The following is a 16,007-nucleotide window of genomic DNA, read 5'->3' as shown; positions in this document are numbered from 1 at the left end:
CCTCTTGCGTTGTCGACGAGGGCTCTTTTCCTCCTCCAAAGGTACTTCTCTTTCACTCGAAGGCACAGGACCGTCTTTCCCTCCCCTGCCGACGGGGAAACTTCTCCCAGGCGCTTCTTCCCACTCCCAGTGCGACGGTAAAAAACCGAAAACGCAGAAGGTAGCGGCGCACTTCGCGAAAACGATAGCCGTTGCCAGCGAGACGGAAACCCTCAGTGACTGAGGAAACACGGGCGTCTCTCCCTCCCGTCACAGTCACTTTTGCAGGCACACTTGACGCAGCGCGGGAACGACGTAGCTCTTCCCCTGGCGTTGTATGGGCCTCGTTCGCGCGCGCGCGCCTCTCTCCTCGCGTAACATCAAAATAGCCCGAGTCCATATTTACCTTTTTCGAGGGTTAGTGCCGAAGTTGCTTCTGAAACACCTCACCGAGCCATCGAGTGACACACACACGTGCGTACATACCAGCGTTGCTGTTGCCTCCGTTTCTAACAAACATCCGTCTTGCGGCGTGTGAGCCAACGACCGCAGAGGGGCTTTCCCTACGCAGAATTCGCTCAAAGTTTCTGGATCTAGCTCGCTTTTCTGCTAAATTGGATGGACCTGTTGCAAGAGCCGTTCCGCGAACGCGACAGCGCGGACGGTCAATTTGCGAGGTTCGCAAAGTCTGGCACATGCATGCTTCTCACGTGCCGCAGCAAGCAAAGCTATTTTGCCGCTTACCGGTAAAAACCCGAGAGACTGCCAAGCTAAACCACGTTCTTTACACATCTCTGGCGTCAGTGGAGATCTGGATTTCTCTCCGGGGCTGGGCTGCACGCGCCCTTGTTACAAGAAATCGCGCGCGGGGCGCGTCTCCTCGGAAGTGAATAAAATTGACGCGGAAAAGTTCCCGATTTTGACGCCGGAACTCCAGCCGTGAGCCCGCGACATCTGTAGACCGGCAGATTCGGGAACGTGTATATCTATCTGCATTCGCAGATTGAATCTGGTGCATGTTTTCCCCATAAGCAGGCGAATGGATGCACGGTACCTGTGCGGGATTTATCGAGGGGAGATTTGGAGCGGCAGATGAGTCTTCACCCCGTCGAGTTTTCCGTCCAGTTTCCGCGATATGCCAGCTTTTTCTGTCTGTTGCGAGAAGCCTTGCGCTTCTCCATGCGAACACGAGCGAGAAGTGAAGCCTTGCTCGGTCTCCGACCTCTTTGCGCCCTCCGAAAACCCAGTACATGAGAAAAGAGAGGACGGTAATCTCGTCAGAGAGGCGGCACCGCTTTGCTCAGACAGCAGAGAGGAGGAGCGCTCCGACGTTGACGTCGCTCTCGAAGCTTTGCGCTTCTCTGTGTGCACCAAAGCGGCGCAGCGACGCGAGGGGGGGGACCAGTCGAGCACAGCAGAGGCCGCCGGAGACAACGAGAGGCGCCTGCAAAAGGTAGTGGACAAACAGGAGTTTTCTGGCGAGGACGTTCTTCCTCTCGAGGAATTTCTACAGATTTCGAACGGACGGACAGACGAAGTGCGAGAACGCCTTACCCGTACAGACATCTACAGATACGGCAGGGTGCCTTGGAGAGGCCATACCCAGCCTTCCTCTCCCCCGTCCGAGTCCGCTGCCTCACCGTCTGCATCTGCTCCTGAAGAAATTCGAGATGTTTTTGTTCTAGACGGCGTCTTCTCGACTGCCGAATGCGAGTGGCTCCGGCGCCGCGTCGAGGAAGGCCCAACATTCACGTACTGGGATTCCACAGGCACTGCAAACTCCAAATACAGAAGTGCCTATACGGTTGAAATCCACCATCCTGGTCTTGCTGATGTTATTTGGGTACGCCACCCCCAGGATAATACCCCTCCGCCTTGCTCTATGTTATAGCGTATACATATGTCCACTAATATATATATATATACGGTCATGAGGTCTGTATGTGCCGAAGTGGATACGTTTATCCTTCCGAGTTTGCTCTGGCATACTGTATCTGGACAGGATCCTCCTGTATGCTTGCAGGTTCTTCATCTTCCTCTGTGTCTCGTTTTCGTCGTTTCGCTTGTTTGGGCGCTTCTGTCGCGCCTCGTTCTTCGTGTATGTCTTTCTTCTGCTGAACACATTCGTGTCCCTTCTTCTCGCCCACCATTTCCACACGGGATTCTTTGTCCGGTTTTCTGGTGTTGCCTTGCCTTCTCAACTTCTTTCTGTTGCTTCTTCCCGCGTTGTGGGTCGTAGGAGCGAATCAAGGACTGGGTGATTCGAGAAGTGACGATCGAGAAGGACGACGAGGAAAGAGGCGAACGCGATCTTGTCGGCGATTGGATTGCATGTGGCGTGAATCCTCATCTCCTTTTTGCGAGGTTCGTTTCCATCCGACTCTCTCTCTCTCTTGCTCGGCATTCCTCGCGTTCTCTATCTCTCGTCTCCTTCTCATCTTCCCCTGTTCTCTTCTTTTTCTCGGTCTCTTTTTCCACATTTTCCCCTCTTTTCCCAGTCTCTCCCTCCTTATCTCTCGCCTCCTAGTGCCCTCCACGCTGCCGATTCGTTGTGCCATCGGCTCTCCAGCTGTATGTTGTGTCTTGTCTCGCTCCATCGTTTTTTCCCGTTTTCCTCTTTCCCGCTCTGTAGATACACAGACGGCGCGCACTTCGGACCCCACACAGACGGCTGTTCAGCTGCCGATTTCAACACGCGGACTCTGTGGCCCACCATTCTCTATCTGAATGATGTCGAAGGCAAGTGAAACGCGCGACTCGCTTCTTTCTTTTTTCATTTTCCCGGTCCAATCGCGCGTCTCCCGCCGATCTCCAACTGTGCAAAAGACTGCCCCCTTTTCTTTGGCAAAGGAAAGAACACGGTGTCGAGATACCGTCCTGTTTGTGTTTGGAAAGGCAGCGGTATTCGGGTATTTCCTCTTACGACGTTCTTGAAGGGGGAGACGGAGGACGCAATCGGGCGCGTTGCCGCGCCCCGTTCTCTCGCTTTTCTCTCCCTTGGACGAGCCGAAACACAAACCAACTGATCTGTGTCACCGTTTTCGCTTGACAGGAAGGGCCAGCATGCGCGGTGCGCGGGTGATCGTGACGGCTCTCGATTCGAGCCTTCAATCATAAACAGGAGCAGCCGGGATCTTTCTTTTCTCTGCTCTTTTTTTCTAGATGGAGGAGAAACTTTGGTGGTTGACAATGTACAAAAAACGCAACCGATGGCCGTGGATGAAGCAGGAAGGTAAGAAGACTTCTACAAACGCACTACAGGTTTACGGCTTGGAAAACAAGACAGGTTGCTGTTCTCTTCAGTGAGCGCGAGTGTGTCTGACTCTCGTCATTCGTGTCGTATTGCTCCACTTTCGTTCTTGACACCATGTATTGTCTAAATTCGCGTAAGTAAGTATATATATATATATATCTGGACTTTGTAGAGGAGGTCTCTGGCGGTCTATTTCCTGTCTATCAATGCTATGTGCTCTTTTGTTGATGTAACCATCTATCAGTTGCTATCTGTCAATTCGCCCACATCTACACATTGATCTGTCTACGGGTATTTTGTGCGTGTCTCCGCATGTACACTGACCAGTACGTTTGTGTTCCTTCGACGTGTTGGTGTTCTTTCTTTCTCTCTATTGTCGCCGTCTACATCTTATCTCCAACTCTTTCCTCCAAAGTGTTCATTCCATTTCTTTCCCTTCTTTTCGTTCAGACATACGGCGGATCCTCAATTGATTGTTGACTCCGTCGAGGCACTCGCCGGGCGGATGCTCTTCTTCTACCACACGCAAGTGGGCGCTGCTTCTCACCTCTTTTTCCACTTCAAGCTTCTTGAGATTTTCGCTTTGTTCCTGTTTCCCTGGTTGTCGTTCTTTCCTCTCTCGCGTTTCTTTTTCACTCGGCTCTCCGTGGCATGATATAAAAAACAGAAGAGACGCTTTTTTCCTGTTCTTTTCTCCACTTTGGGGGTAGCGTCCTCCGTTGCTGGCTGGTGACGTGCACGAGCTGGAGACAAACTTGTGCTGTCAGGTAGATGCGTGTGGACATGGGGCGAAACAGAGGATGAATACTTGCAGATGAATATCCGTGGCGGCATGTCTGTATCGCCACAGAAAAGTTTTGTGGTCTTCACGCGAATAAATTTGGAACACTATGGCCCACACAACTGAGGGAAGCGGTAAACACAATACAACGTAGTCCCGATTTGAGGGGTTGTCATCGCTTTGTGAAGACAATGGCGACGTCGGAACCTGCTGTTCTCGGTATTTTCGCGTATCGGACTGCCTTCTCTTTTTCGGTGTGTTTTTTTCGTGCATGTCCAGATGCATGAAGGGCGCCGTGTTGGACCAGGCGCTTCCAAATTCATCATTCGGACAGATGTTCTATATCGGCGAAAAGTAAGATGCGTGCATCTATCGTCTGTCGTCTTTACTCACTAGCACTGAAGCATATAGGAGGATTGTTCGGAAGCAAAAAAACATATGAGGGCGTTTTGTGTGACAAGAGCTAGTTCAACGTCTTTAGGTGGCTATCACAACACTCAAAAGTCCACTTCACGTGGTCACTGTAACAAGAATGTCGCCTACAGTTTTGCCTGATTCGGACACGTAGTGCTCCATCAAACACTTCCTCCCACAGTCCACCTCTCGTTGTATTTGGGCATGTGCTTACGTATATGGGGGTTACAGAGTCTGTTATTTATTTTTGTGTGTTTTTTAAGCATGCACCATCGCCTGGTTCTGTCCGTTAATTTCCTGCTGTTTGCTTTTCCGATTTCTCATCTTCGCAGATACCTCTTTTGACCACGCCGAAAGATCAGGAGGCGTTCGCACTGTGGCAACGGGCAGAGCTGCTTGCGGAAGAGGGCCAGGCAGATGAGGCCGCCGTGCTGTTTCGCAGAAGTGTCAAGCTCTCACCCGACTTGGCTGCAATCTATGGAATGGCGTAACTAAGGAGACACTGAAAGAGACGATGTAGCCCCTCCAGTGATCTCGCGCAGAAGGCACGGAAGACTGGGGGGATGGCGAACCTCAGTTTGAGGCTGCTATTGTTTTGTGGAGCGAGATGAACCATTCCTCGTTTGACTGCCCAGATCGCCGAACTAGGGAACTCAACGGGAAGAAAAACGTTGTTAACAGGTTTTTACTTTGTGGAAACTAGACTAGGGAATGCCGTAGAAATGAGGAATAAGGTTTAGTGCCTGGTCAAAAAGTAGCCTGAAAGCGTCTACGTTTGCTGCCGTGCATGCCTGGAGCGGCGAGGTCGAGAATCCACGCAGGGAGACTGTCGTGGACCACACCTTCTGGCGTTTTGACAGAGAACAGGAGACAAACAATGTCCTCGGTATCAGGGTCGTGACGAATCACACAATGACAGTTTTGGCTGCATTCTCTGGGGGTATGTCCATGGAGAGGCCCCGAGGCCGAACACTCACGCGTTGCGGGCTTCACGAACTCACTCAAAGAAAAACAGATTTGCCCGAGTCGCGTGGAGGTGCGGGGGTCGGGAGTTCTACAGTCCCCTCACGGAAGGACAGCAAGGGAGTCCTCAAAAGCTAGGTGATATCTCGTGTCAGTATTAGTTTAGACTCTGGCACGGCCGGGCTGGAGTCTTGCTTTGTCCACTGGGGATGCAAAAGCAGCAAAAGCACACATCGCATATTTCACTAAACGGGAGAGCCCATTAACCGCGAAAGAACCGTTCAGCAGCCCAGTAGCGAACTGGACCAGGGCGAGGGGGCGAACTGGAATTGCGGCTGTTCAAAAACACGTCCCGAGTGAACGGGGGTTCAGAAGAAGCAATATGGGAGGTCAGCTAACATATGGGCGCACATGTACAGCACATGTGCATTGGCTTCCATCTTGCCTCACTTCTCACTCTCGCCTCTGGCTTACATTTAGAAACGGCGATACCGCGATTTACAACGTAAGTCGCTGGCAGAGGAAAATGCACGGACTCGCGCACGAACATACCAGACGCGAGACGTTCCTCCTGTGTGCTTCCACAATAGCGGAAACGGACGGTGTTCAGGCTACACAACGTCGCCCAAACAGGACGGAGTGAGTTGTTTCTGGTGTGACTCAGATAACCTGTTTGCTGGCCGTGCAGTGTTTTTTCTAAATATGAGTCGTCGCCAGCTGACTGGACGTCATCAGCGGAGACAGGGTTCAGCGCTGAACGCAGAGGCCAAAGAACTCTGTATGGGCTCCATCTTTCTTTCCTAGAGGACATAGAAGCACACGACCTTGCCCGGCTTCTGTAGAGGCTGTTGCAAGGCGATTTGTAAATTCTGGGTGACATAGGCTGTAAACGAGTATGGGATCGTTTAAGGGAATACAGACCATCAGGCGGCGACCGAAGGGCAGAGTGCCTGAAGTTCAACGATAGTTCCAACCTGAGGAACGGATCTACGCATTCCGCATTTCGGAGCTACGCTAAATCACAAAGACATAAGCGTTTCGCCAGTCCCCTTCGCTTCGGACTGCAGGGAGTCGCTGCGGCAACTCATTGTGGAAACTTTAGCATCGGGTGACAGTGAAATCTGGTGCTCTTTCTACGTACATGAAGCTCTCTAAGGCGGGTTGAGTGCCTCTCAGGCTTCTGGAAGCTTCTATAACGTGTTTCAGCAGCACATCCGTCGTCGGTTCGGTTTGTAACCTCTACGAGCGAGACTACTGGAGGGACGCGTGTCAAGTTCGGTGAAGACAGTGAAACTTGGGAAAGAGATATTAACAGTGAACCAAGTTCACCACGGATAGGGGGATAGAGCGTGGAGTTCCAGTTTGTTGACAAGCAGAGAAAAGACGTAAACGATTTTATTCTGAAGACCACACCATGAAGCCTCTCCATTGGTCTGCTCACACAAAAATCTCCATCGTTGTTGTCACTCTGGACGGGCATCAGCAGGACGTGTGCAATAGGAATCGATCGCTTGACCCTCCAGGTGCTTCAGCCCTCACGCTCTAATCTCACTGTTAACATGGAAAGAGTTTTATAGGTTCTGACAAACTAATTTCCCCTTTTTTCCGTATGGGAGTGATTCGGCACATCCCAGGAGTCGCTGTTGAGTGCACCGCTGGTGTCTGCGCAAAACTGCCAAGGCCTCTGGCTGTTTTGCTAGCAACTGGAAATCCAGGAGGCAGAAATCGAGCCTCTCGGATCCCTACAGTGCTACCTGCCCAGCATGAGAAAACAACAACGTAGGGCTGCAATGAGTTGCGAGGCTCTCGATTTTACCCCAACACGCCTCCTCCCCACGGGGCCACCGAACACTGCCTGAAGTGTTTGCACTCCTGAGCAGGACCGTTCCCCTAGACGACGTAGAGCGCAGAATCGGCAACCAGTGTTTTTATTGGGTCTGTGTGCTTCCAAAATCAGTCCAACCACGTTCTGCTTCCAAACTGTTCAGTCTAGCTGTAAGAAACGGTATCCTCGTGCATCTACCGGCATCGCTTTGGGGCCTCCGTTGGGGCTGGGCAGCTGTTCGCGCGCTGTTTCATTTCCCACTACGAGACACCAGAGTGTACAAGTGAGGCTAGGACAAGGAGTCTGCAGTGTCTAGAGTGGAACCTGGTCTTGTAGCGCGCCTCACGAGACAACGTAGTTGTGACCCAAGTTGGTGCCCGCCAAGAAGTCGCAAAGCGCCGCAACTGCACTCTCTGGTATCCTGTCAGTCTCTCGCCACACTTCCTCGGAGGCCTGGAGGCTGTGTGTAGCACCAAGCTAAAACCAAGGTGGATGATCGCAGAGCGTGCGGGTGACAGCCGGTTCCTGATTTTTAAAAACTCACTATCGGAAGACAAGGTACGGCAAATAGTACGCAGTATTTTGAACTGGCATATTCCGCTACCAGTGATCTACATGCTTGTAACACGCATTTTGCCGTGTGAAAAGTACGTTTTACTGCCGTCAAGCAGAGCGACGGTTTCGACTTTGTCCTGCACCCAATACGTCCGCATTCTCCCCACTCCGCAGCGTTCCTCGATTCTCGTCCGCCGTACGGAAGCCTCTTTCTCCGGCGCACGCGAACGCTCCACAGACCCTACCACACTATAATGGCCTGCCAGTAATCAATGCAGCGAAACAGAGCCTTGCCACGGCTTCAATCATGTCGTCCTTTTCTGCTCACGGCCCTGCGAACACGCTTCCCTTTACGCCACCTCATGGACTTGCTCCGGTGCCGCTCTCAGCTGCTAGCCAGGGGGCTGTTGCCCGTGGCCCCAAGGGCATCCTTGTGCGCCCGATTGGAGCTGTCAGAGCAGCTCGTCGAACTCTAAATGGTGTCATTCCAAACCCTGCAATACACCCCGTTACCTGGGCGGGTAGCCGTGGGAACGACGATGAGGTTCTTCCGCAGACTTCACCGTTCTCGGCCTCTCAGCGGCCCAGCACATCCGGCGGCCTTGCTGTTACATCGCGGCCGATCCCGCTTCTCTCCGCATACGGTCCGGGAAGTCCAGGTGCTCCTGAAATAGCGAGTGGTGCAGCCGCCAGTGCGCTCGTGAGAGCCGGGACAACCCAGGAACTCAGCGCACACCAGACTGGCCAGAGCTTTGGCGTTCCCCCCCCTGCGGCGCCTCAGGAGGGAAATCAGTTTGCCAGGTATTACGTCTTTGACTGGGACAATACACTTTGCCCCACCGACTGGCTATCGGGGCTATATGGACAGAATGGTTTGAATCTCTATATGAGTAAGAGGCCTTGCCCGGCGCTCAGTTCCCCGGTCCTAAAGTCCAAGATGGACCTGCTACAAAACAGTGTGCGACGGCTGCTGCTGAAGTGCAAGGAGAAAGGCGAAATTGCGATCATGTCCAACGCTACGAGCGTTGGACTCATTAAGACGCTCCGACTCCTTCCCGTCATCCACAGAACTGTGAACGAGCTACGTGAGTGCAGCAGGGCAGCGCCCATTCCTCATGTAGTGGAAAGGGTCGTGGTCCCAGTCACACAGAACAAAGTTTCAAAGGGATGGCTACTAATGCGGGGGAATCATGGCAGACAGCTGGCCTTCAAAGCATCATGTCACGCGAAGCCAAATTGGCCCAAAAAGGTGAAGGAAGGGGGGGGGGCCTGTTCCCTGACCGCAAACACGGTTCCGGTGATTAGAGTAAGGTCTGTTTTTGCGTGTCGCTCCGGGTATCCAAAACGTGTCATCCTAATGTACGCTGTCACGAGAAACTGAACGCTTATGTCACACAATGGAGGCTCTAGGAACGTCAGAGGTGACCATGTACAGACCACTGAGGCAATTCCCCAAGCTGTGAACAAGGGGAAACTGGATTGATCCACCAGTAAAATACACGCTCGTTCAGTAACCATGCTTCGTTGAGGTGGGGTTTACGTGGCGTGTCGTGGCAACTAAAGCATGCTGGGGCCCAAAACCAGGTTCCACATGCGCCCTGGCTCGCAGCAGTCTCTCAGAATACGAGAAAAGCAAAATCCCTTTCGCTCACTTGACTGCTTCTTTAAATTGCGTGGCACAGAGAAACGGAGGGCACACACGCCCACGCGGGAGAACCAGCTTATATTGCTCTCTGAAAAAAAAGTCGGTAGATGACCTGGACAGAACGAGACCCACAAGCAGGTTCTGCGTGACGCTCAACACATGGTCTTTCCAAAACCGGAAAACACTGGAAGAGAAGGACCCACAAGACGTGGGAGAGCGGTGCATTTTACCGTTCCGCGGATGTGTATAACCAGCGAACAAGTTGGCAATTTTCGAGTCTTTTCTGGCACGTGTCCAACTTGATGGTATTATACTCGCAGGGTACGCGTCGGTTTTTCCCTCCTTGCGGTTTCTTTCATTTCCAGGCATCGCTGTAGTCTCTGCCCGGGATATGTGTGAGCCTCACGGTCTTCCATTGGAGGACTGGAAGGACACGGCGCTCATCCAAATGCTGCTCGATTTCGCAGGGCGGCATGTTAACCACAAGCTCTCTGTTATGACTATAGGTACGGAAGCTCTGCTGAGAGGCAACACGAAACGCCCGACAGATATTTGAGAAAGAAACGGCTGGTTTCGCTGAAGGTAGCTTAGACCTCGTTACTGAAATGACACGTACTTTTGTAGTGCATTGTTTGTTATTGCCGGTTGTTCTATTCCCGCCTTCACTCCCGTGGGATACCGCGTTCCGCCAAAGTTACACCCCGAGCCTCTGACGGAACGGCAAGAAGCATTTCCTTTTCTTTGGCGGCAAAGACAGCATTTACCAAGGGTGTCACTCCATTTGTTTTCTTGCATGCAGGCGACCAAGACTTCGAGCACATTGCCCTTCACAATGCTTCGGAGTATCTTCAGTCGCAGTTTGGCCGGGATCCTCACCCGAAATGCATAAAATACGTCGAGTCACCGACAATTGACACTGTCACTAAGCAGACGTCAATCTTCACCGAACTGATTGACCAGTTTGCTGACGACGAAAGCGGCACGTACCTCATGGAACAAGACAGTGCCATGATGGATTACAGGCGTCACTCACTGTGACTCCCTACGAGAGAGGAGGCCTTTGGAGGGATACGTTTTGTGCTTCCTTTGTTTCCAGGGGCTAGTTCAGGAGAATGTGCTCTTAATGCAGTTTGATTCAGAAGACGCATGCTCAGACAACGGGAATGGTTTTCTTCAATGGGGCACAACCGCTTACGCCCCGCAGATAACACTTTTTCGTGTGCAACGGTCAATCGCATTCGTCATGTATGAAACCGTTTCTAGCGATGCATGCCTTGTTTTCCGTACCACTGAACCGAACAGGTATCGAAATGGTAAATGCAGTAGCTGTGCTCTTCTGTCTCAGCCCTCCTCACCGGAGCGGGCACTGGAGCCAGAGGCAGGCAGGCGCTTGTCGAGTCAGCTCCATCCTGATATAGCGTCGCCGGAGATTCGAGCGGTGACGAAGCATCTCTATAGGTTCGCTTTGTACCGGAAACAAAGAAAATGCAGCTTCGGCGCAACACACGACCCAGCACGTCCCTCAGTCCCGTGGGCCCTTCGTTGCCTACACTGCTCCTCAAGTTCTTGCTGATCCACGTGCAGGCGATCAGCCAAACGAATGCGCACATCTACGTTTTTACAAGTATCTCTGTCTGTCTCCCCCTAACTATGGAGTTGTCTTGCTATCCGTCTGCTCTCAAGTCTGTACATTGTGATGCATGTCTACCAACATGTCTACCTCTCTATAGATGCGCATCTCTATGATAATGCGAAAATACGTAACATTTTATAGATACGCGTATGCTTAACTGTAGTTTTGATCTAGAACCACGTCAGATACCTGCCATTAGGGAGAGGCACAAACGTGTCAAAAAGTGTCGAAAAACCTCACCGCAGACATAACTCCTTGGAGCTCTTTGGAAGACATCTAGCGACTTCCATCGGACGGATCTCTTAACGAAACACAAAAATCACTATTGGCGAGACAGAAAAACCAAGAGTTGTCCGACCTTAACAGCCGTGTTGCTGGCACAGGTGAGTCAACCTTAAGACCTGTTTCCGTGTACGACCGCAAACGTTCGTTTACGTCTCCGCTGTGACGTTACAAACAGAAAAACTCGCTTTTCTCTGAAAAACTGATCTTTTCCTCAAGCGTCCTCCTGCAACCCTCCGTTCAAGCAAACTGCACAAAAAAAGAGCTTCTGGGTGTATGTTTGCTAGCTGATGAACAGCACCAGCGTTCCTCTTTTCCTGATTTCGTTGCTCAAAACGTCTTTTTCGCATCTTCCCTCGCTCTCCCGATGCCGAGAGCCACAGGACGGGAAAAACCGGAGGTCTTTCGGTCGATTTTCCTATTTTTGCTGACAACAGCGTTATCTCTCGCTCAGTAATCCTGTGCGCGTCTTTCTCTACCGTCGCTCTTTGTACCCGATTACACGATCTGGCCAGCGCCGCCAATTGAGCCTCGGCCGCCTCTTGATCCGTTTCCGTTTGACTTCCCTCTTCGCTCCCACATGTAGAGAACTACCTTCGCCTCTTCCTTTGCCGATACTTGTCGTCCTTCACCTTCCTTCTTGCCTCTCCTTTTCCTCTCACTTCCTCCTCTCCGCTCTTCTTTCCTTCCTTTATTTCTCCTGTCTTCTCTCTCAGGAACGTTGTCCTCCATCGCGTCAGTAACCTCGTTGAATTTTGTTATCGAAGCCCACAGACGAGTACCCTTTGTTTCTTGTTCTCTCCTTTTCTTCGTCGCTTTCGTCATCTCTCGCTCGACTTTTCCCTCCCGACTGGCCATACGAGATGCGCAGGTGACGTGCGCCTCGCCTGCTCTCCTCCTCCGAGCTGTCTCCGTCGCTCTCATCCCGGCAGCCAGTGTCTCCGCTGTTCAGAACGCCGTATTTGGCTGAGAGAAAACAAATGGAACACCAGAAAAAGGCGCAAAAACGGGTTTGCCTTCTGTCACTGGACAACGCACAAACGTTGTCGGAGAAGGACCCCAGTCCGAAGTGGCATATCGCGCCAATGCTGACGTGTCTTTCAGCCCGTTTTTAGAAGGCTCCACATGCGCACGTAGATGTACACACCTTTACAACTCGGTTTCAAGGGTGTCTCTATCTACATCCACACCAGTCTCGTAGTCTCTTCATCGACGGAAATACATGCATATATATAAATGCATATATTTGTATAGGTTTCTGTCTACTGTGTCCCCTGCACTGGGGCAGTTCTCTCTGCTTGTTTTCGTACCCAGGAATCTTTCGAGTCCTTGAAGCGTGGCGAGTTTCCGTGTGGCGTCTCCTTCTTCTGCCCACTCTTTCTGCAGTCCGACGACCTGGGCGCGGCACGTTCCCCCAAAGTAGAGAAGCAGCGTTGGAACCTTCGAGTCGGGGTAGTTTGGGATAATGTCAGTGGCGATGCCTTTCATGAATTTGATCTCGCGGTGTCGCTGAGCGAGCTGCGGAAGAATTTCGTTGAGAGCTTTGCACGCCGGTATCGCGTTCTGGTAGAGGTGCACCACGACCCATGTTCCACTTTTCTTCGCCTTCCTTGAGTCAGAGCGTGTCGAAGAAAAGCATCCGATCCGCTCGCTTCTCACAGAGTCGTCGTCATCCGAAGAATCCGAATCTCCCGAAGACGAACGCACTCCGCCCGCCTGCAGCGGATCGACCTCCGACGCACGCGTTACTTCCTCCACGAAATCATCCTTGCTCAAATGAAACACGTCTCCAAATCTGCAACGCCAACAAAACGGACAAGTATATATATATATATATATATATATATATATATATATGGCTACAAGCGGGCATATGTACACAATTAAATATATATATATATATATATATATATTTATACAGATATATATGTATAAGTATGTACATTTGTATTTCCGTAAGAGCATGCACACATGTATACACAGTTGAAACGAAAGCGCTGGCTGGTCCAGTGTCCGGTTTGAGGTGTATCGGGTACATCTGCCCCTTTGAAGAGGTCTCTGGGCACTTTATTTTTGAGAGAGAACGGACCTTTCGAGTTTCTGCTTCCTTTGGATTTCCTCCAGTCTCTTGCGCCGATACTTCTCGAGGACGTCTTCCTCTACTTCATCTTCTAGCGCATCCAGTTCTCTGAGGCTTTTGCTCGCAAGCGTGTCCACCTTCTCAGCCGCGTCAACGACCTCTCGAGTCAGCTGCTCCTCTGTCACGACATCTGGCAGCTTCGGCAGGTTTCCGAACTTCCGCTGCAAGGCGTCCCACTCTGTTTCCCGGATTTCTGGGTTTGTCGTCGACATTTTGTGTGGCTGTTTCTCTGGAGCGCCGACCTAGTGTGCGCGCGGAAATGCAGCAGCAAAACCACTTCTGCGGGAAAACGACAGACAGCAGGGGTGAGAAGGAACCGAGGAAGAGGAGGAACGGCGAGAGACGAGCGAAAAAAGAATCCCAGTCCAGAGGAACAGCCGAAAGAGAACCGGAAAGGGCGGGCAGCCAAGACAGGCCACACGTGAGGCGCCGGACGAAAAGGCAAGAGTGCCCAAGGGAAAAAGCCAGGGAAACGATTTATATCTTCTTCATCTCTGGGCTTGATTGGACAGCAACAGAAAAGGAAGGAAATGAGGGAGACAAGAGCGCCACCCGCGAGAACTTGGGGCAAGAACGGTGTCGGGACAATCCTAGTTGGACGACGTGCGGACTACGAAGGCACCTTAAGACGAGGAGGCGGGAAAACAAGCGAGCCCCACGAGTGCAGGAGGGATAAAGTGACCTTCTAATAGAGAAGGACAAGAAAGCGATTCTACGTTAATTTAGAACGAAGAAGCAAACGAAGGGATCGAAATACGCACGGTGAAAATCGCCTCCGCGGGAAAGTTCGGGTGTACCGACAGCCGAACGAGGAGCAGGTGGCTTCGAGGCTGCAAGAAATTGGGCTTGTCTCCAGCCGTTGAAAAAAGACTCGCTTGTTGGCGGAAGAATTGGAAATAGAAACCTCTTGATATCGGAGAAACATGTCGAAAAAAGGTCGGAGGAAATCCCGTGCTTTTCCGTTCCTGCTTCGCCCCGATACGAACCCGGTCTCCGCTTTGCATGCGAAACAGCGGTCTGAGTGTGTGCGTCTGGCGAGCTGCACAGCAGGAACACCGCGCCGTTTGACTTCACACCATTGTCTGATGCTCTCCAAAATGCTCGAGAAATCTCACCACGGCCTGTCCTGCCGAACCAGCCAACTCCTGGCACACGAGGACCTCTTTTCATTTGCGTGTAGAAGGCTTCGTCACCTCAAAGTGGTTCTCTCAAAAGACTGGCTGTTGCCTGGTCTGAGCTCCTACGACACCCGAACCGCCTCCGACTCATCTTCAGGAGCTTCAAGTCCTTTGGACTGTCATGATACAGCCGCCGTTTACATGTTGCTGCAACGGGCAGGGATTTGGCTATGGTAGCTCCAAGAGACAACACAAAACGGACATGTGCAACAATATAGTGTGTATCGTGTAGTGCAATATCCATTTCAAATTAAGACCGAGAGACTGGCGCGTGGCGCCCTTCCGAGGTGAAAGCAAAAACGTTGTACATGGCCGCACACCACGTGCTCCTGTTTGCCTACATTGCCTTCTCGTCTTCACACTGTCCATGGGCACGCAGCGGGGCCTCTCGTTTTCTCCCAGCAGCACAGCCACGTCGCACCGCATCTCCCAGAGAAAACAGAGAGAACAGCTAACGGTTCGTCCAAAATCACATCCACTTGTTTTAACAACGACTTTCCCGGCAGAAAACACGCTGAGAAATGTATAAAATATGCCACGGCTGTAGTGCATAATACAGAAATAACATATATAAGAGGCAAAAATGTGATGACGGGATTAAGAAGGTTCTTCGGATACTCGATAAGCGCCAAGCCATGCGCCCCGTCTTGGAAGGCTTCTCATATGGGGGAGCGGGGGCACGGTCAGCTGTACAGGGAGATGAATTTCCTTCGCGTGAGGTGCTTCTAATGCATGACATTTCGTCACAATCCAGCAAGACCGAAAAGGCGCTGCTGTCCGAGCGCCTCTTCCTGCTCTAACCTAGAAGGTAACACTCTAGCTAAAGGCATAAATCTCGATTTGCCGTTCTATTTACTCTCTGTATCTGGTCGCTGCTCTTCAGACTGATACCCCACTCACGGTTGTTCCCAGGAAAAGGCGTCCCTCTGGTGCGAACGTGGTCAGAAAACGAACTGATCTCACGACACGTGTGTTGTACACACTGTAAGCACGTGAAAAGATGCCTCTCTACATGCGGGAAACACCGCATAGTCGACAGCCTTCGAAGAGACAAAGCTATGGTTTTAGGCTCGTGAGTGTCTCTTCATAACTAGCTGAGTGCGTGCACGATGATTATATCAATGCATTGCCAAATAAGGTGTGTTGCATTTCTCATGCTCCTCTCGCGGGGATGCAATCGGGACGTAAGTCAAGCGCTTCCCATTCCACTACAGCTTGAGAAACAGAAAACGGCTGTTGCCAGCAGATCTATTTATTCGTTGATTTGCTTCTTCGCTTGTCACTTCCATTCCAACTCACGGACGCCTGTGTCTCCACAAACTCGCATGTGTACGAGTCTATACCCATCTCTATTTTTGA

At 51.5% G+C, this 16,007-nt stretch overlaps 3 protein-coding genes across 3 annotated transcripts; 2 read left to right on the top strand and 1 right to left on the bottom strand.

Moving 5' to 3' along the window:
- Positions 1 to 1,114: 1,114 nt before the first annotated feature.
- NCLIV_063140 (conserved hypothetical protein) lies at positions 1,115 to 4,918 on the top strand (the record flags this gene model as incomplete). Its single annotated transcript, XM_003885865.1, has 5 exons — positions 1,115 to 1,822; positions 2,219 to 2,343; positions 3,683 to 3,761; positions 4,293 to 4,367; positions 4,760 to 4,918. The coding sequence occupies 5 exons, from the start codon at positions 1,115 to 1,117 to the stop codon at positions 4,916 to 4,918; spliced, it is 1,146 nt and encodes a 381-aa protein (XP_003885914.1).
- A 3,159-nt stretch (positions 4,919 to 8,077) lies between these two features.
- NCLIV_063130 (conserved hypothetical protein) lies at positions 8,078 to 10,453 on the top strand (the record flags this gene model as incomplete). Its single annotated transcript, XM_003885864.1, has 3 exons — positions 8,078 to 8,855; positions 9,781 to 9,921; positions 10,215 to 10,453. 3 exons carry the CDS (start codon positions 8,078 to 8,080, stop codon positions 10,451 to 10,453), a joined length of 1,158 nt encoding a protein of 385 aa, XP_003885913.1.
- Positions 10,454 to 12,066: 1,613 nt separating this feature from the next.
- Positions 12,067 to 13,682, bottom strand: NCLIV_063120 (AFR552Cp, related; the record flags this gene model as incomplete). The annotated part of the gene is made up of 3 exons (XM_003885863.1): positions 12,067 to 12,296; positions 12,641 to 12,939; positions 13,420 to 13,682. 3 exons carry the CDS (start codon positions 13,680 to 13,682, stop codon positions 12,067 to 12,069), a joined length of 792 nt encoding a protein of 263 aa, XP_003885912.1.
- Between the last annotated feature and the right edge of the window lie 2,325 nt (positions 13,683 to 16,007).

The sequence above is a fragment of the Neospora caninum genome, chromosome XII, assembly GCF_000208865.1.
Source record: "Neospora caninum Liverpool complete genome, chromosome XII".
Lineage (NCBI taxonomy): Eukaryota > Apicomplexa > Conoidasida > Eucoccidiorida > Sarcocystidae > Neospora > Neospora caninum.
The sequence above is the reverse complement of the archived record's forward strand: the minus strand, read 5'-3'. Positions and strand labels throughout refer to the sequence as shown.